This window comes from Bactrocera tryoni, chromosome 2 (assembly GCF_016617805.1).
Source record: "Bactrocera tryoni isolate S06 chromosome 2, CSIRO_BtryS06_freeze2, whole genome shotgun sequence".
NCBI lineage: Eukaryota > Metazoa > Arthropoda > Insecta > Diptera > Tephritidae > Bactrocera > Bactrocera tryoni.
Window position 1 is genome coordinate 45,497,792 of NC_052500.1, and position 20,519 is coordinate 45,518,310.

The 20,519-nt window shown below is 37.0% G+C and overlaps 3 protein-coding genes across 4 annotated transcripts; 2 read left to right on the forward strand and 1 right to left on the reverse strand.

Annotated features, from left to right (window-relative positions):
- Window positions 1-7,419: 7,419 nt before the first annotated feature.
- Window positions 7,420-9,475, reverse strand: LOC120769080. The gene is made up of 2 exons (XM_040095939.1): window positions 7,583-9,475; window positions 7,420-7,522 (listed from the first exon to the last, which is right to left on the reverse strand). Exons 1-2 carry the CDS (start codon window positions 9,242-9,244, stop codon window positions 7,421-7,423), a joined length of 1,764 nt encoding a protein of 587 aa, XP_039951873.1. The 5' UTR covers window positions 9,245-9,475; the 3' UTR covers window position 7,420.
- A 694-nt stretch (window positions 9,476-10,169) lies between these two features.
- Window positions 10,170-11,013, forward strand: LOC120768004 (bis(5'-nucleosyl)-tetraphosphatase [asymmetrical]). The gene is made up of 2 exons (XM_040094429.1): window positions 10,170-10,416; window positions 10,489-11,013. Exons 1-2 carry the CDS (start codon window positions 10,244-10,246, stop codon window positions 10,736-10,738), a joined length of 423 nt encoding a protein of 140 aa, XP_039950363.1. The 5' UTR covers window positions 10,170-10,243; the 3' UTR covers window positions 10,739-11,013.
- Window positions 11,014-11,176: 163 nt separating this feature from the next.
- Window positions 11,177-15,976, forward strand: LOC120768003 (protein pigeon). 2 transcript variants are annotated; one of them, XM_040094428.1, is made up of 9 exons: window positions 11,177-11,377; window positions 11,431-11,865; window positions 12,069-12,361; window positions 12,429-13,634; window positions 13,696-13,928; window positions 13,989-14,203; window positions 14,261-14,485; window positions 14,744-14,886; window positions 15,606-15,666. In XM_040094428.1, the coding sequence occupies exons 1-8, from the start codon at window positions 11,314-11,316 to the stop codon at window positions 14,866-14,868; spliced, it is 2,796 nt and encodes a 931-aa protein (XP_039950362.1). In that variant the 5' UTR covers window positions 11,177-11,313; the 3' UTR covers window positions 14,869-14,886; window positions 15,606-15,666. The 2 variants fall into 2 exon arrangements, with proteins under 2 accessions (XP_039950362.1, XP_039950360.1); XM_040094426.1 differs by lacking the exon at window positions 14,744-14,886 and having other exon boundaries at window positions 11,178-11,377; window positions 15,606-15,976.
- The last annotated feature ends 4,543 nt before the right edge of the window (window positions 15,977-20,519 follow it).

Here is a 20,519-nt window from a genome sequence, read left to right on the forward strand (position 1 = left end):
AACATTGCTCCTTCCCTTATGTCGGGCTGACAATGTGTAGGCGTTTTTACGTATTTTTTCTAAAATATCTTCTTGCTCCATATCGACGGGATGACAAATACATACTAAAATATAAGTTGTGTACCAAATTCTTAGTGCAATGCATGTGACACATAAGCTGATCGCGAACAAAGCATACAAAAACAATATACATACCAGAGAACTGCAAAACTCACTTTTTCCTTAAATCAGCTCATACGCAAAAGTTTCTATTCCAGGCCTGTCCAACATACGGCCCCCGGGCCACCATCCGGCCCGCATAGGCCCTTCATCCGGCCCGCCATCTGTTAGAGCCTTTGGGCATCCCAGTTGTATAGGCCTGAAACACGTGATGGATAAAGTAGTGCAGACAGTTAATTTTATACGCGCAAGAGGCTTAACCACAGACAGTTCCAGGCTTTTCTGGCTCATGTCGGTTCAGATCACGAAGACATTGTATACTTCAGTCGCGTTCGCTGGCTCAGCAGAGCAGCTACACTAAAACGATTCTATTCCCTGCTGGACGACTTAAAGATTTTTCATGACAACAAAGACCAAAAAATTACTTTCCTTACTGATGAGCAGTGGTTGGCTGATTTGGCTTTCGTGGTTGATATAACCAAATATCTTTCTGAGCTTAACTTGAAACTGCAAGGGAAAGACCAACTATGCACACAGTTATACGAACAGGTTCTAGCTTTCACAAAAAAACTTTTGTTGTTGGAAAAGCAGCTGGAACAAAAGCAGTTGATTCATTGGGAGATCTTATCTACAAGAAAGCAAGATACCTTGGATTTTGACAAGTACGTGTTGATGATACAAAGAATAAGGAACGAGTTTGACGACAGATTCGCTGACTTCAAATCACAAACTCCCTGCATGAAAGAATCCATTTCAAATCCATTTGATGTTGAAATTGAAGGCGCTGCGCTGAATTCACAGCTGGAGTTAATAGAATTGCAAAGCAGATCTCATCCAAAAACAGCATATAATAATTGTCTTCCAAACTTAATTGAATTTTACAAAAAGTATATTACACCCAGTCAATACCCAAACCTTACTAAGCTGGCTATTCAACATATTTCTTTATTTGGTAGTACATATGTTTGCGAGCAGTTGTTTTCTCGCATGAAATTTAACAAATCAAAAACCAGATCATATTTATTAGATAACCATCTTAAAGGCATTTTGCGCATAGCCACTTCTAAAACTCCAGCTGACATAGATGCACTGTGCAAACAGAAAAAATGTCAGACAACTCATTAATTAGATTTTAAGAATAAGAATATATGCTAAGGCCATAGTTACATTAATAATAATATATTAAGATTTATGTGATGCTGCTTTTTATAAATAAATAAATATACCAAAACTGAAGGTCATTTTATTTTTTTTGGCCCGCTACGGTTTTGAAAATGCTAAACCTGGCCCTTCACAAAATTATGTTGGACGGGCCTGTTCTATTCAATTCCAATCACTGAGCGAAAGTGAGCTAAACATTTCGTGAAGTGAGCGAGCATGAGCTAAATATTTCGTGAAGTGAGCAAACGTGAGCAAAGCATTTCAGACCGAAGGCTCACATTGTACGCGAATGAGCGATTCGGCAACATGAGCTGATTTTTACTCAACGCTGTGTTTCGCTCAGTGATTGGACTTGAATAGAAACTTTTGCGTATGAGCTGATTCAAGGAAAAAGTGAGTTTTGCAGTTCTCTGATATAGACCTATTTTAAATCAACAATGTATTTTAAAGCGCTTCGAAAATAGACATTATTTGTCGCAAAAAGTAAATGACAAAAAAATGTTATTGTGAGATTTCAATAAGAGATGAACATATACCATCGCGGAGTTTTCTGTATACCTTTTCAATGCGGGCAATCTTAGTACATTATTTTTATAAATATCGTAGAGTTCAGCCTGCGCCTGTCTGTCCGGCCGTCCAGCTGTAACTTGTTTAAAAATTGATATATCTTGATGAAACTTGATACTGTAATTTTCAAATTAAGTGTTACGTTGGTGGCATACTCGTCTCTAACATATGTTTGTAGTTTCCGCTATATGGCATATTTATTTTATTTGTGAGAGCAATTAGAAGTTGGAAGTTAGACGTGTTTTTTTATGTTTACTCTTAACCTTCTTTCCCAATTGAAAAGTGGGATCGTGTAGCCTGTAGCCTGTAGGTTGTAAAGTTCTATGTGTATATTTTCCTGCAGCCAATGGTCGTCCCGCTGATTTTGCGGCGGAGCTATCAGCAAAGAAAGTGGTTCTTAGACCTCCCATTATGCACAGCGCATCGAGCCGGAACCCTTTCCATTGGCTTCCGCTAAGTAAATTTCCATCAACTTGTCCACCGCACTCCATGGAGGCTTTCTAGTCAAAACAAACCGATCGAATTTCCTGGATTCAACCCCAGACCTGCTTGCGTTGCGCAATTTTGAACTGTATTGAGAGTGTTGTTCATAATACTATTATTATTACAATTAGTATGTAGGCATTTTCTCGCTATTTAGATGGCGATGCTGTCTGTATATGCCACTGTCTTAAGGGTTTCGCCACCTAAATCTTTTATCAGTTTATTTACCACTAATTTCCATAGGACCAGCGTTAGGGCACCATCCTGCGGAGTCCCTCTCCAGACTTCTTTGGTCATTTTATCCTCATTCCATTCTAGATATCAGGAGGTTTCTGATTGAATCGATATTATTCAGGGTGGATTGCGGTACTGAAAGGTCCAGAGATGTCCAGGAACCATCCAAGGGCATATTCCTTATATTCTAGAGTTTTTTCGGTGTTTAATACTAGCAAATGGAAGGCAGTCTCAACGAATATGTAAATACATATGTATATGCGTGTTGCACTTTGGGAAAGTTTCCAGGAGGCGCTGCCGCCTAGATATGCACATCCAAGACTTTCTCTAATGTTTTTTGTATAAAAGAAGTTAAGCTTATAGCCTTAAACTCTTTCTAGTAGGTTCAGTTGTTTTTACCTGCCTTAGATATGAAAACTAGCCTAGCCTTTAGCTAAGGCACGGATAGAAAAATCGCATTTTGCAACATGGCTGGAATGATTTCATCCGTACCGAAATATTTGAAAGGATTGAGTGATCCACCGTCCATTATATCTTATTCTCCGTAATAATGTATCCGAGAAAGTTGACAGCACTATTCTCTTCATAGCTAAGATTAATCGCGACCTTACAGCCAAGGAAGTGCACACTGACTAGGTATTCTAATGAATAATAATCATCAAAATCAAAAGGATAAGAAACAAAATGCTGACACATCTTCGAATTGTATTTAAACTGTTTGATGGTATAAAACTAGGCATTATATTTGTAAACGTTGGAAGTTAGGAATATCATATTCGTATGCATCACAATTTCCATTGTTGTTATGTTAAATCATATTACGTGCAGCGCATTATGTTATTCTCGGAGAATTCCTAATTATGCCTTCAATTTAGTCTACCTTATTCGTGGCTTAAGGGGAATGTGGTAGTACTTTAATAAAGTTTTTTCCTTAGTTCCACCTGAAATGTCTATTCTCCCTAGGGGGCACATCAACTGTTGGAAGTTGGACTTCAACTTCATCGAAAGCGTACTATACTAGCATCACTTGTTGTTTGCTTCTTCTTCTTCTTAATTGGCGTAGAAACCGCTTACGCGATTATAGCCGAGTTAACAACAGCGCGCCAGTCGTTTCTTCTTTTCGCTACGTGGCGCCAATTGGATATTCCAAGCGAAGCCAGGTCCTTTTCCACTTGGGCCTTCCAACGGAGTGGAGGTCTTTCTCTTCGTCTGCTTCCCCCGGCGGGTACTGCGTCGAATATTTTCAGAGCTGGAGTTTTTTCGTCCATCCGGACAACATGACCTAGCCAGCGTAGCCGCTGTCTTTTAATTCGCTGAACTATGACGATGTCGTCGTATATCTCGTACAGCTCATCGTTCCATCGAATGCGATATTCGCCGTGGCTAACGCGCAAAGGACCATAAATCTTTCGCAGAACTTTTCTCTCGAAAACTCGCAACGTCGACTCATCCGTTGTTGACATCGTCCAAGACTCTGCACCATACAGCAGGACGGGAATTATGAGTGACTTATAGAGTTTGGTTTTTGTTTGTCGAGAGAGGACTTTGCTTCTCAATTGCCTACTCAGTCCGAAGTAGCACCTGTTGGCAAGAGTTATCCTGCGTTGGATTTCTAGGCTAGACGAAATTATCTACGACTTCAAAGTTATGACTGTCAACAGTGACGTGAGAGCCAAGTCGCGAATGCGACGACTGTTTGTTTGATGACAGGAGATATTTCGTCTTGCCCTCGTTCACTGCCAGACCCATTTTCTGTGCTTCCTTGTCCAGCCTGGAGAAAGCAGAACTAACGGCGCGGGTGTTGAGGCCGATGTTATCAATATCATCGGCATACGCCAACAGCTGTACACTCTTATAGAAGATGGTACCTTCTCTATTTAGTTCTGCGGCTCAAGCTATTTTCTCCAAAAGCAGGTTGAAAAAGTCGCACGATAGGGAATCGCCTTGTCTGAAACCTCATTTGGTATCGAACGGCTCGGAGAGGTCCTTCCCGATCCTGACGGAGCTTTTGGTGTGGTCAGTTTACACAGCCGTATTAGTTTTGCGGGGATACCAAATTCAGACATCGCGGAATAAAGGCAGCTCCTTTTCGTGCTGTCGAAAGCAGCTTTGAAATCGACGAAGAGGTGGTGTGTGTCGATTCTCCTTTCACGGGTCTTTTCCAAGATTTGGCGCATGATGAATATCTGGTCGGTTGTTGATTTGCCAGGTCTAAAGCCACACTGATAAGGTCCAATCAGTTTGTTGACGGTGGGCTCTAATCTTTCACACAATACGCTCGATAGAACCTTATATGCGATGTTGAGGAGGCTAATCCCACGGTAGTTGGCGCAGATTGTGGGGTCTCCTTTTTTATGGATTGGGCATAGCACACTTAAATTCCAATCGTTGGGCATGCTTTCGTACGACCATATTTTACAAAGAAGCTGATGCATGCACCTTATCAGTTCTTCGCCGCCGTGTTTGAATAGTTGTTCTTCAGGCGGGCAATTGCTATTCGAACTTCTTCATGGTCGGGTAATGGAACGTCTGCTCCATCGTCATCGATTGGGGAATCGGGTTCTCCTTCTCCTGGTGTTGTGCGTTCACTGCCATTCAGCAGGCTGGAGAAGTGTTCCCTCCATAATTTAGGTATGCTCTGGGCATCAGTGACTAGATCACCTTTGGGGGTTCTACAGGAATACGCTCCGGTCTTGAAACCTTCCGTAAGCCGCCGCATTTTTTCGTAGAATTTTCGAGCATTACCCCTGTCGGCCAGCTTATCAAGCTCTTCGTACTCACGCATTTCGGCCTCTTTCTTCTTCTGTCTACAAATGCGTCTTGCTTCCCTCTTCAACTCTCGGTATCTATCCCATCCCGCACGTGTAGTGGTCAATTGTAACGTTGCGAGGTAGGCAGCCTGTTTTCTCTCCGCTGCGACACGGCACTCCTCGTCGTACCAGCTGTTCTTTTGCACTTTCCGAAAACCAATGGTTTCGGTTGCAGCTGTACGTAAGGAGTTTGAAATGCCGTCCCACAGTTCCCTTATACCGAGTTGTTGACGAGTGCTCTCAGAGAGCAGGAGTGCAAGCCGAGTAGAAAATCGTTCGGCTGTCTGTTGTGATTGCAGCTTCTCGACGTCGAACCTTCCTTGTGTTTGGTGGCACGCGTTTTTTGCTGCACAGAGGCGGGTGCGAACCTCAGCTGCAACAAGATAGTGGTCCGAGTCGATGTTAGGACCTCGGAGCGCACGCACATCTAAAACACTAGAGTCGTGTCTTCCGTCTATCACAACATAATCGATCTGGTTGGTAGTTTTTCGATCCGGAGACAACCAGGTAGCTTGATGAATCTTCTTATGCTGGAATCTAGTACTACAGATAACCATATTTCGGGCCCCGGCGAAGTCAATCAGCCTCAACCCATTAGGGGATGTTTCGTCGTGGAGGCCGAATTTACCGACCGTAGTGCCAAAGACACCTTCTTTGCCCACCCTTTCGTTAAAGTCGCCAAGCACGATTTTGACATCGTGGCGGGGGCAGCCTTCATAAGTGCGCTCCAAGCACTCATAGAAGGCATCTTTGGTCACATCGTCCTTCTCTTCCGTCGGGGCGTGGGCGCTGATCAGCGATATGTTGAAGAACCTCGCTTTGATGCGGATTGCGGCTTGACGTTCATTCACCGCAGTGAATGATAGTACTCGGCGACGGAGTCTCTCTCCCACCACGAATCCTACACCAAACTTGCCCTCCTTTATATGGCCACTGTAGTAAATGTCACAAGGACCTACTCGTCTCTGTCCTTGTCCCGTCCATCGCATTTCTTGGACGGCGGTGATGTCAGCCTTTGTTTTTACTAATTTACTTTTTACTAATTGTTTGCAGTATTGAAAAAATAAATAAAATCGAACCAATACATACTACCCAACTCTCATATATGTACTACTTATAACGATTTTCGTTATTCTAACAAGTTTTATGGTGGATATGACGGTCAATGAGTATTATTGGTATATAAAACTGCTTCAAAATATGTTTTCGAGTATACCTGAGCAATGTCCAAAACAACTCAACCACTCTGCCCCCAATATACCCCATAAAATGATTTCCATATTCCATGTTGGTCTAATATCTGATATTTTAATGAAACTAAATGGACAAGTTTTCTTAAAAACTGTGTGGTTTAGCGCTGAATTAGAGTGGAATTGGTCTCCGTCCCCACGACAGTCTGGTCTACGTAACCGGAACGGACACGTATTTTTATCCGGCCAAGGACTATCAACTCTGCAGAATTCTGCCGCTACATATCTCTAATATAAAGAATTCCGATGCTCTGATTGACGTTTTCCACATCAAATCAATATATTATATTTTACCTCTACGGTCAAGTTAATATCACATATCACACATATCTCATTTGAAGAGGTTTTTAATATAATTTTAGCTGAACTGAAATATAGCCATAAAACAGAACAATGTTTATAACAATCAATATAAGTTAAGAAGATAATAAATATGATTGTAGTTTATTCACGATTCGATCGAGTGATAGATGTTTGAATCTTTCGCAACAGTAACCTTCCTTACTTGTTGTATATTATTTGAACATAGGATATAAGTATTTAGACAATCGCTGCTTGATCCAGTTTTTAAGCATTGTGACAATACGAGTATTTATTTCTGGTAGTGATCGTTAAGTTGTTTAAAATCTGTAGATATTTAATAAAAATAAAAAAATTACAGACCACTTTTTTATAATATATTATATTTATTTTAATGTAATTATTTCTTCACGCAATCCTTATATGTGTACATGATAACAAAATCACATTTAATATTTAAACTTTCAATGATTGGGCCTCCGGAATATCACTGCCTTCGGTATTATGCTCCAAAAATGCTAAACTGTTTTCATTCTCATTACATTGTGATTCAGTTAACTTTTAAAAAAAGAGAAAAAATTACTAGTTATATCTAATCTACAATGTTGACATACTTACTGTTATGACTTTATATCCCAAAGTTGACAATAATCGGATCTTTAGTCCTATTAATCCTATAGGAGACTTACTAAATCTCAACCTTTGCTCCTCTGGAATTAGCTCCACAAATACTCTTAGATTAGCAGGTTCCTTATATCTCACTAGAACGCTGGGGATATTTATACCACTAATAGGGCAAACTAATTGAGCTGAAAGTACATTGTTGTGCTCTACAATTTTTTTCTTCATATCTATCAAACTTTGGCGATTTTTTAGTAAATATGTTGGAGCTTCTGTATCGACAGCTATTTCCGTAAACCCTTTTATATTTTTCAACCGCCATTTCGGCTCTTCTATACTAATGGCTGACAAGAGCACCTGTAAGCGACTCTCGACTTTAGGTAAATCTCGTAGATCTTTTTTGTTAGTGAATCGTGCGTTTAGCTTCAAATTTAACGTTTCCTCAATAAGTTCGCGTGATTTGTAGCCTAATGTCCATAAAGATAAACAGCTATCAACTAACTGATCGACATAGTTTCGGAATTCATTTTGATCAACTTTGTTCAAAAGATTTGACTCAATTAATTGCAGGTCAGATGGCGATAATTTGCAGTTCACTTGTGCACAACACCATAGAAATGTAGAAATGTCTTTACATCGAACATTTTCATCATTCATATGAAACTTTCGCGAAGGAACTAGTCGATTTAAGCATTGTTTTATCAAAGAGTCAATTGAAAGCTCATCATCCCAAAGATTATCAGCAAAGTAAGCGAATAAATGAATGCAACCGCGTAATTGAAGCCTCTCAACTATATCTTGAGTACAATAATTTTGAAGGTGCTCACAGACTTCCCTTGATTGAACCCTCTGAAATCTCATTGCTTTAATTAAAGTCACTAAGAGTGCATCATTTGCAATATCATCAAATGAAAGCTTCAGTATTTCTTCTTTTAAACGATTATTATATGTCTTGCTTTCTATACGCGTTGATGTTTTAAAAGCAGCATTGGCAATTGTAATCAAGTCTAAAGTAGTTAATGTTGCAATATATGATTCTAAATGGTCATTTAGAAAATTTGAAAAAGATACAACGTTTGTAGCTCTACGAGTTTTGTCCAAACCCAAATAGAAACACATTTGGACAAATTTTTCTTTTGATGTATCTGCTGCTATTCCCATTGTTATTATATGTTTCATAGCCGCATCATAAAAATCTGTTCTCGTAATCCAGTTGGGCATGAGGTAAAGAAAAGCATATAATGTTCGTAGAATTGTGTCAAGATCCATCTTTGGAAGCAGCCTTATGGCAGTCGTATCCAACTCATTTAGTAATGTAGCATACTTATTTAAATCAGCACTAGGCCTGTAGTTGAATGCGTAGACTATTAATGCCGGAAGTTGATCTGGAGATATTCGAGTCAATTCTCTTTGCAAGTAACGTGTATCACTTATTGGAAAATAATCAGCATACTTGATTACTGTTGGTACAATTGGAGCATCTTTTTGTAGTTCTAACGCTATATGTTTTGCAAAGCGTGTAAACAATGTACCGGTTTCATCGGATGTTTCATTTAATAGATTTCGTACTGTAAAAGAAGCTAGCCTTTGAATCGTGAATTGAAACTGCGGTTTTCTAGAAACAGACCGGTTTCCTAAACGTAGGAATGTGTTTATCATGATTATTAAATGTTTTACTTCCTAAAAATATATAACACTTATTTCCGTTTTTACATAATTCAACGAAAAGTTTACAAATATAATGACCACATGTTATAGATCAGCTGTTGCAAAGGGCAACCAGAGAACGTATTATTATATTATACGTTCTCTGGGGCAACGCAACAACTGTGTTTGTGGATTTGCTTTCAGTTGCCAAAGAATTAGCAATTACAATATTTTAATTAAATCTGTGGTAGTTTTTTATGTAAACTAATTCTAATTGTTATAATTCCTGTAATATTATAAATTAGTTAATAGCGGGATTCTGTAACCAGTCTCTAGTCTCTATTTGAGACATTTTGAGGCAAAGTCTCAATTTGAGACTAGTTACTATTCTCTAAACAGTCTCTAGCGTTAGTCTCAAAATATTGAGACCTGGTAGTTAGCAGGTCACAAAACTAAAAAGAACTCTTGTCTGCCATTTTGAATATACTGAATAGAGATCATCATAGATATTAATCGATTGTCGTTTCTTTATATTTTGTAAGCAACTCAAACACGAAAAGGTTAAAAATAAATCAAATTTAGATAAATTTCGTAAATATTATGAAACAACGTCAACATATATTTTTATTTTCATTGATAATTATGTTTTTTGACTATGTTATAGAAAATTTAATATTTGTTATCGACATATTTATTTTCATTCAAATGTAAAAACATCTCTGAATAATGAAATGTAATAGATTTTGTGACTGTCACTTACAGAATAGCAATATCAGCTCAAGTCTCAAAAATTGTCTCTAACTTAAAATCTCAAATTTAGAGACTTGAGACTGTCTCAAGTTACAGAATCGCACGGTAAATTCCATTATAAATATTTAAATACATTCATCTGATGACCGATTTTTTCAAACACATTTTTTTACCCATCAGCTGTTTCTTGTTTTCTTATTTGCGTGCGGTCGATCTGTAGTACGCCTTTTTGTTTATTTCCTTGTAGTATTTCTCATTTTAATGGCTAAAAGAGCTGCCGGTTTGGTGATTTTTCGTAAAATTGGCGAACAGATTCAATATTTGTTGTTGCGCGCATCTTACGGTGATTTTCATTGGAGTTCACCGAAAGGGCACGTCGATCCGGGCGAAGATGATTTTACGACAGCTTTGCGAGAGACCAAAGAGGAAGCCGGGCAAGCGCTGCATTATAATTCTTGATTAATAAGATTAAATTAACGTGCAATTTTTAACTAATGCAATTACAGGTATTCCGAGGAAGACTTAATTATCTTTAGGGATAAACCAAAGATATTGAATTACAATGTGAAGGGAAAATCGAAAGTAGTTATTTATTGGTTAGCGCAATTAAAAGACTCTAGCAAGGAACCAATATTATCGGAAGAACATAGTGAAATGAAATGGTTAACAAAAGACGCTGCAAAAGAAATTGTTGGCTTTAAGGATAATCAGCAAATGATTGACGAATTCCACGAATACATTCTTAGTTCTTCGTAAATTATTTTCAGCAATTTTTTATGTTCCATTGTACATGGTACATTTATATGTTACTTATCTAACTTAATCCCATTTCCTCAATATCTAGTTAATATTATCCTTATCCGTTGGTAGCTTAACAGGACGGAACCGTTTTCAACGAATTGTGGTTAGCTTATCTACAGATAAATTTATTATTGCGACAGACAATGACAGAAAAGCCCTTAAAATATTGTAATCATTGCCTGTTCAATAAAAGATTTTGATAAGTAAATACTTGGAAATAATTAGACAAACAGTGTTTTTAATTTGCTTTAAACTTCTTCAGCCAACAAGTAATTCAAGCTAAAAATATATCGTTTATCGGTGTATATAATTGTGCGATAATATTGACTTACTCAAGGGTTAAAAATATAAATACATAGAAATTGAAACACATTAAATTGACAAGTTATTTAGGTAATATAAACAAACATCTGCAGACGATGGGAAATACATCCTGTTGTTTATTGATTTTATTTGTGATTCTTAACATGAAGTTATAAGGAAATAAGTATTTAATGTGTTGAAAGTATTTTAAGATAAATATTTGCAAAATGCTAGGACAAGAAAATTTGGCCGCAAATTTCTGCGGTTTATTGGCGGCTCAAGGATTTAAAGGTAAAGCTATTTTCTACCCAATTTGAAAAGTTTGCTAAAGACAAATTTTATAGAAAAGGCAATTGAATGGCGTATACTTGGACAGGAGCGAGATGGTTCCATGCTTACGTCATGGACTTTTGAGGATTTAAATACAAGCGTACGGGAAACTTGCATAGGTCATTTTGATGCAACTACTAAGACGTTTCGTATTCTGTGCCGATTTGTTAAAGAATGTCGACAAATAATACAAGCCACAATTAATAGTAGTAAAACTTTGTTAGTATATGTTGAGAAGAAAATGTTTTATGTTGAAAACGAAGAATCTCGTCTCCGCTACCAAGCATATATTGTTCCGACATGTGTTCCAGATGAAGGTGCAAAAGCAATTTCTTTATTGGAAACGCCAACACATCGGCAAGTAATGAGCCAGTTTCTGTGGCGGAACGAGAAGGAATGTGAAATAAAAAGTATTCAAGAGAAGTTTATACTGCTTATTCATGAGACTTGTAAGTATACGATCGCTCAGATTGCCGAACAATAACCTATATTAACTTAAGCTTAAATAAATGTGTTATTATCAAGTAAAAATTTGGGTATATTCCAATTGCTTCATTACAGCGTATTAATGAAGATAAAACGCAATTTCAAAATAAGTTAATTAGATTAACTAAAATTTATTTGTAAATGCTGTCGCGATTTTATTTAACAGGTATAAAGCAATTCCTTTGCAATTTAAAACAAATGGAAACAAATGGGGATACATCATCAGATGATAAATTGCATTTAGATGCAAGCATGCTTACTTCCGAAACGATTGCTAAACATTTCAGTTGGGCCCAATGGGATTCAGATAACCAGGCATTATATTATATACATTTAAAGCCAAAGGCAAAAAGTTTGAGTCTAATGGATCGGGATGAAACCGAAAAAACTAAAGGAAATGAATTAAGTCCCACGCTATCAGCTTTTCAATTTAATGAAAAATTGCCCACAGAGACAGTGGTAAGCTTTAAAATTTGTGTATATATATGCTGATTATTATATATATGTATATATACCAACCCACTAGTTGAACATTCCACTAAATTTACCGAAATTACCACAAGGATCTTTTGACATTGAACTGATCTACGAGGACGACATTGTTCCATTGAGGGTTCATGACTCTTCATTAAATTTAGTTATTTTGACCAATGGCGCCGGGATGTTATTTGTTTGCCATTATTATCTTTACCAACCAATACAACCAAAAAATGTAGACGACACACCAGCTGATGGTGCTGGCCCATCTCAGAAAGTAAATGTTCATTTCGCATATTCGGTAACACTTCTTCACCATGGTTGCGTAGTTCATTGCGTTATGCCGGGCGTACCGTGGGAAAAGGCGCGTTTACTTAAGCCAACATTCGCCCTTCATGGTACCCATCATTTGCTAGTTTTCCAGCCGGATTTATTTGTACATTTATTAGATGTGGGATTGAGTCATGAGCCGTGCTGCCATATAGTGTGTCCTGCACATAATCGGAATCCGCTGACTCAACTTGTACCATGTCAAAAGTGGGGATCATTAGCATATGATACTGCAACTTTGGACCTGGTTTCACTCAGTGTCCCACGTGGTCATTTGATTGAAGCTTTCCGTAATGACACATCGGTCGATAATCGTCTCAGTATTATTCATTATTTTCTACTGCATTCCAATGATATGGATGTCCTCGCAGAATTGCTCGGCATAATAATGGAAAGACCGCTGTCATTGGATACTGTAGCATTGCTTAAAGAAGCTTTGGTGGCGGGTAGTTATGCTGCCACACTACGCGGTCTGCCACCGGACGCGGCATCGTTTGCACAATTTCTACCCCTTACGACTGCCGATTCAACACGACCAATTCAGGCGCGGGTAGCCGATATTAACGTAGGTTTGTCGCATGAAAGCCTATATAATACAACCATGATGTTGTTATCACCTCATCAACGTTTATCTCCTTATCACTCGGATATTTGGACCCGTTTATGGGAACATTTGAACGAAGCTGAACAAAAGGAGAGACACCGTTTCAATGCGGAGCAAGTGACCGAAAAGCTTATGTTTTCGTTATCATGCTATCAACCCGAAGCGCTATCGCGTTGCACAACACCATTGACCCCGAGCGGAAATATTGGAAATAGCTTCAACGATTTTTCTTTTTCCAATAGACGTAACTGCAGTGAAGTGTTACCTTTTATCGAAACGGAGACATGCACAGCTACTAAACAGGAACATGTTATATCAGTGGCAAGTATTTGGTGTGACTATATTTCATTAGAAACTTTAATAATTTTTGATTGACTTGCAGAATATGCGTGAATTGAGCGTACATCTAGTTAAGCACTCCGTTAAACCCAATACAGGGTTTCGTTGGCTGAAAGAGACATTTTTCGAGCGCTCACAGGCTCCAGCCCATGTACATGCCGTTGTCACGCAGTATGTAAGCTCACAACTAGAATTATCACGTGCGCTATGTTCCCTCGTTTGTCGCGCGGCCGGCCTTGATGCACGTAATGAAACGGCCCGCGGTTTCCAATTAATGTAATTATTATTTTAAAGAATTATTATCGTATGTTTAATTATAACACATTTATTATTTAGCGACCAAATGACCAACAGCCAACAGTATTCACTTTTCTTGATTTTGGAGCGTTATTGCTTGGCGGTGGACTCTATCGCTTTTCCATTGCCCCAGGGGTTTGCTTCCTTCTTCACCTATCTCGGATATCGCGCGTTGACTTTTGAAATGTTTTTGCAATACGTGGAGAATCACGTATTTGAATTGCAAATTGATGTCATGAAGACAGTTATTAACGGTAAATTTTACTTGGGGTATTCATAAAAATTGCATTATGATGCCATACTTTTATTAGATATCGATGACCTGCCGGAGGGCGTTGAAAAGAAACTATCTTTGCTCTCGACTCTACCGAAATCGCGTGCTCAGCGTTTGTTAAGAAGTTGGTCACATCCAGAAAGTTTGATGATACGCGGTCGTGAACATGCAGCTAACATATTATCTGGACAGCCGGTACAGCAGCGTGGCGGCAGCGCAGGTGTAAATGCTAACCCCCAGGGGCGCACATCATTGAAAAGTGGTTAGTTGCCCAAAAAAAAAAAAACTAAATTTCATTATATATCCTATAACCAAATAAGTGACTTGAAGTCAAGAAGGGCTAAGTCCAATTTAACAACAACAGTATATAAAAGAAAACTGCTTTTCTAATAATCTTTGTTGCTGTGACTACTTTTTTTATTTTTATTAGATTTAGCACTTTTTTCACTAAACCCAGTGAATTGGATTTTATTTACTCTTAAATTTATTAATAATTTTATTCCACTTATTTATTGGATAGACCCTACTATCGAAAAGGGAACTTCGTTATCATATTTATGTATAATACTTACAACAACTGCTGCTGTTGTAACTATCATTGGTACATTGTTTTTTGTTTACACACAATTAAATCAACAACATTAATAATATGAATCATTTATGGTAAGCAAAAATATTAGTGTTTAGGGTCCGTGTAAAATATTGGGTAGTCGCAAAAGTCTTTTCGTATTTTGTCAATAGATATCGTTGCAGTCATATGCTACCAATCACATTGTGTCATACAGTGTTTGAAAGTTGAGATTTTAAACTTCATTTAACAAAAAAAAAAAATAAATTCGGGAAAGTTGAAAAAAAGTTATAGCTTTTCAAAAGTGAGTGAAAATAATGATAAAATTCGCTTTATTTTGAGATTTTTGTATAAAAAAAGAAGAATGTCACGCAAGCCGCCAATGAAATTTGTGAAGTTTACGGAGACGATGCTGTATCAGTTCGTGTAGCCCAACAATAGTTCGCTCGCTTCTGTTCTGGAAATTTCGAAATTTTTCAAAATATTTGTTTATTTATTTATTATTATAAATACATATAAAAAAAGTTTAAATTTGATTTGAAATACGAAAAGACTTTTTAACTACCCAATATTTCGTGTGTATGTGTGGATACTTTTTATTTGTGTTGGTATTGTGTTGACATTCCAAAGTAATTTTATTAGAATGTTGTGTCGTTAAAAGTTCTTAGTTGGATATAAATCCAAATTGTAATGATATTATTGTTGTAAATGCCGATCCATTCAATAGGAAAAAACAAAATTGTTTATTTGTTTGAATTGTCATTCACGAATACTCTGTTTAATTTTTCTATAATCCTCCACTTTCAATTTTCAGATATTGCGGCTGGTACTTTATCGCCCTTAGATTCATTTTTGGATCTTCTCACCGCCAAGGCAAGCCTAAATGAGTTGAACTACAATTTGCTAATAGAAACCACGATCTCATCCTTGGAGAGGATTAATCAGAAATCATAAGCTATATTTTGCTTTTAATGTAACACATTAGAGCATTAGGAAAGTGTTCGGGGCTGTGCCATAAAAATAACTTTAGCAGCTAAACTCGAGGCTTTAAATTAAGATATATTATTTATTGGGTTGTTTAATTGACATTTTGTTTTATTGATTTATTTATGTTGTTGCGGAAAATAAATAAAAGCTGGCCAAAGAACTACTCGTAATCGAGAGAAACTGTATTCCAAAAAGGAATTTATAATTTTTAAATAAATTATATAAGGCCAAATTATATTTATTACATTTTTAAATAAAAAATAATAATTCTAAAATAGTTCTGTATTATTTACAAACAAATTTTTCCCAACAAGTGCTTAATTATTGTTTAATTTCTTTTTATAGTTTAGTTTTTTAGTGCAAACTATATTATACAAAACAAGTACTTAAAATAAATAATAACATGTACACATACATATATATAATATGTATATTAGTTCATTGTTTTCTTTTTTTGCAATAAAATTTTGGAATTTCGCTGAAGTGATAATTGGTGTCCAGCTTTTGAAAGACTGAGGTTGAAATGTCTCGGCAGTTAAACTTTCGGTGAACCAGGAGAGATACCCGAAACTGATTTTAGTCGATTTAACAAATCGGCTCAGAGCTTATTGTCGTTATGTGAAAGCTTTTATGATCCATTTACATTAGCTTTAAGTATCACATATGATCCTTGCTTGCGTTTGTAACAGGATCGACTTTTTAACCTAATTCAGTTAATCACCTGATTAACCATTTGGCGCCAATTGCCTGAAGGCATTAGATTTCATTTACTAAAAGAAGCGACAAACAGTTTCGAATTATTCTTTTAAAAATATTCATTGCGCTGAACACGCTAATGGCATGGGCTCAATGACAAAATTTACCAAAAGAGCCAAGGTTAGTCTTTAAATTTATGTTTAGTTTTTGACAGGCATAATCAAATCGACATTGAAAATTTCCAACCGAGGTCCCCAGTAAATGTTTCCTAAGAATAAATTAACTTCAAATGAAGCCAAAGATCCGACTTGACCGAAAAGTGGCATAGCTAAATATGTATATTTATATAAGAAGAAAAAGTGTATGATTACCACGGTATTAGTAGATTAAAACTATAATTAATAATGATGTTTGCAATAAAATTTTGATTTTAGAGATTAACTTCGAAAAACGCGGAAATTACTTTATAATTTATATCTATGTACATATATCACTCGGAAATATTGGTCTTCACAGTGTTTTTAAATTATATTACCACCAATCTATAGATCCATATAGCATAGTCCTACCGTTTTCTGGTAATTTTATGTATTAATGACGGCTCCAATAGCCAATAAGACTTAATCGAATGTGTGAAATGTGTCATTGTCACATTACAATTAGGAAGCGACCATCAGCAAACACAATGGTCCGCGTTCTTTCTATAATATAAGCTGAGATATTATATGTTAACTTTAGTAAAACATTTTGTAAAAGGAAAAAGAGAAAATTTGGTTTAGTGTTCCGATAAAAAGTTTATTGGCGGTCCTACTAGAAAGTTAAAAAATCTCCTCTGGTGGAGCTTTAGTATACTAAATCTTGCAACTCGATAAAATTAAAACAAGAAATAAGGAAGAGCTAATTTCGGGAGTAATCGAAAATTTTATACTCTTGCAACTAGCAGGAATCAAAGCTGGTGAAATTTATATTAAAAAAAAAAATAAAAACATGTTGCTTTTAAACATCTATTATTCGATGAACGCGTGAATAAATTTCAATAAAACTTTTTATCTTCTAGAATTATATTAAAAGCCATTAGCAAACATTTAGTTTTATTGCTATAATTTAGTTCGCGTCAGTTAAATCATAAAACCTCGTCAAATGAGATATGTGTGATACGTAATATTAACTCGACCAAAGAGGCAAAATTTGACATATTGATATAATGGGATTTGAAGTTTAGACCAAGTTATCGAGCAATTCCATTCAAACTTAGCGCTAATGCACACAATTTTTAAAAGAAATTTCCATTTAGTTTCCAACCTGAATGATTTAAATACAAGTGGAAAGACGGAAATCCTTATATGAGATGTATTGAGAGCAGAGAAAAGGTCTGGCTGATTGCATTAATTTTGATATTGCTCAAGTATATTTGAGAACATATTTTAAAGCAATTTTATTAATAAAACAGTGAGTACTGACTGATATATTCGGCATAAAACTTGGTACGATAACGAAAATTATTATAAGTTGTATATGGAAGTTGGAACTCGATTTTTATTTATTTGAACCAAGACTACATACAACTAAAATGCCACAGACTACTATTATCAGGAAAGAATTCTCTCCAATTTTCAATTACATATCTTGCACATTGACCGATATTTTCTGCCAAAAGTCAAATACTTTTCGTGCATATTTTTATCTCGTTATATTAATTGCTTCTTTCACATGCGGCATAGAATGATTAAAATAATGCCATGTACCGAAATCCGATCCGATTTAATTCATTTTTACACTGCCGGTAGGGGTTCTTTTAGAATTTACTTCGATTAACGCACTGTCTACGCAAAAACATACTTTTACTCCGCTTGTGCTAAACGCTAACGAACTGTTTTTTGGTGTTAAAGTTGGGGACCAAGACAAAGCATGGGCTCCTCATATCTGTTGCAAAACTTGTGTAACATTGTCAACAGCTTGGTTAAAAGATTCAAATCGTAAAATGCCCTTTCCAGTGCCAATGGTTTGGAGCGAACCTAAAGACAGTCAGTGAAAAACTTCCTATTCCAAGAGTACCAGAATCTTGGAGTCTCGATAAAGAACTAGAATGGACTAGCTCTTCAAGAAACCGCAAAGGAAATGACAACCGATCCTTTATTTGATTTAACAGGATGTTTAACAGTGCCGCATCTAATTTCACAGGGTGAACTTAATGACTTAGTTCGAAATCTAAGCCTAAAAAATCACAGTCCGAACTTTTAGCATATAGACTAAAAGGTTGGAACCTTCTCCAAAGTGATGTGAATGTTATTTTTGCAAAAAAAGGCAGAAAGACCTCACAAATTGCTTTCTCAGAAGTTAACCTTTTGTTTAACGCACCAGGACAGAAAACTGATCCACGTGATTGGCGTATATTCATTGATTCCTCTAAACTTAGCTTAAAGGGGGTATTGGTTCATAACGGTAATAAATATCCACCCGTGCCCTTAGCTAAAGCGGTTCATATGAAGAAATCATATGAGAATATGAGAGTTCTTTTAGAGCACATCCGGTTGGGCAATATGTGGAACCCTAAAAGTAATAGCCCTTCTTCTTGGAATGTAACTTCTTCTTCTTAATTGGCGTAGACACCGCTTACGCGATTATAGCCGAGTTAACAACAGCGCGCCAGTCGTTTCTTCTTTTCACTACGTGGCGCCAATTGGATATTCCAAGCGTAGCCAGGTCCTTCTCCACCTGGTCCTTCCAACGGAGTGGAGGTCTTCCTCTTCCTCTGCTTCCCCCGGCGGGTACAGCGTCGAATACTTTCAGAGCTGGAGTGTTTTCGTCCATTCGGACAACATGACCTAGCCAGCGTAGCCGCTGTCTTTTAATTTGCTGAACTATGTCAATGTCATCGTATATCTCGTACAGCTCATCGTTCCATCGAATGCGATATTCGCCGTGGCCAACGCGGAAAGGACCATAAATCTTTCGCAGAACTTTTCTCTCAAAAACTCGCAACGTCGACTCATCAGTTGTTGACATCGTCCAAGCCTCTGCACCATATAGCAGGACGGGAATTATGAGTGACTTATAGAGTTTGGTTTTTGTTTGTCGAGAGAGGACTTTGCTTCTCAATTGCCTACTCAGTCCGAAGTAGCACCTGTTGGCAAGAGCAACTAGGATATACGAAATATTGTTGCTTCCTTTGAGAATGGGACAGTCGTGCGAGAGACTGTCATTACGTACAGAAGCAGTGCTCAGTACGTCAGGCACTCACCCCCGTACAGAAAAACGTTACCAGTGAACCTCTAGTTGATCCCAAAAAGGCATAACTACTATCTTTGCATATTAAATTGGGTTTAATGAAGAATTTTGTTAAGAGATGAAAGAGGGTTCTTGTATCTGAAACAAAAATTTCAAAGAGTCAGTGAAGCAAAAATTACGGAGGGCATATTTGTGGGTCCCCAAATAAGATAACTAATGAAAGATAAAACGTTTGAGGAAATGCTCAATGAAATTGAAATGCCAGCCCGGAGTGCCTTTAAAAGCGTTGTTAAAAATTTTCTTGGAAATGTGAAAGCTGACAATTATAAAGATCTTGTGACTGAACTACTTACTGCCTATAAAAAATGGGTTGCAACATGCTCTTAAAATTCACTTTCTGGACTCTCATTTGGATTTTTTCCCCGAAAATTTAGGGGACGCAAGAGACGAACATGGGGTTAAGGTTCCACCAAGACATTTCTGCTATGGAGAAACGGTACCAAGGCAAGTGGAGTGCCAGTTTGCTTGCTGATTACTGCTGGACATTGTTAAGGGATTCACCAAAAACAAAATATCGCCGAAAAACATCGACAGTAACATTTTAAGATACTCTTTGGTTAATAAAATAATATAACAATAATATATCTATCGCAGTTTTTTTTTTTAACAAAAACCCTCATAGCAAAAAAAATATAGGTGATAGAAGAAATCTGTAGCTATTTTCGGCATTTGTGGCAATTTTTACATAATAAAAACTTTGTTCTGTTCATGTCACAAAAAACAAGTGGAGTTTTTTTACCAGTGTAATTGGCGGACT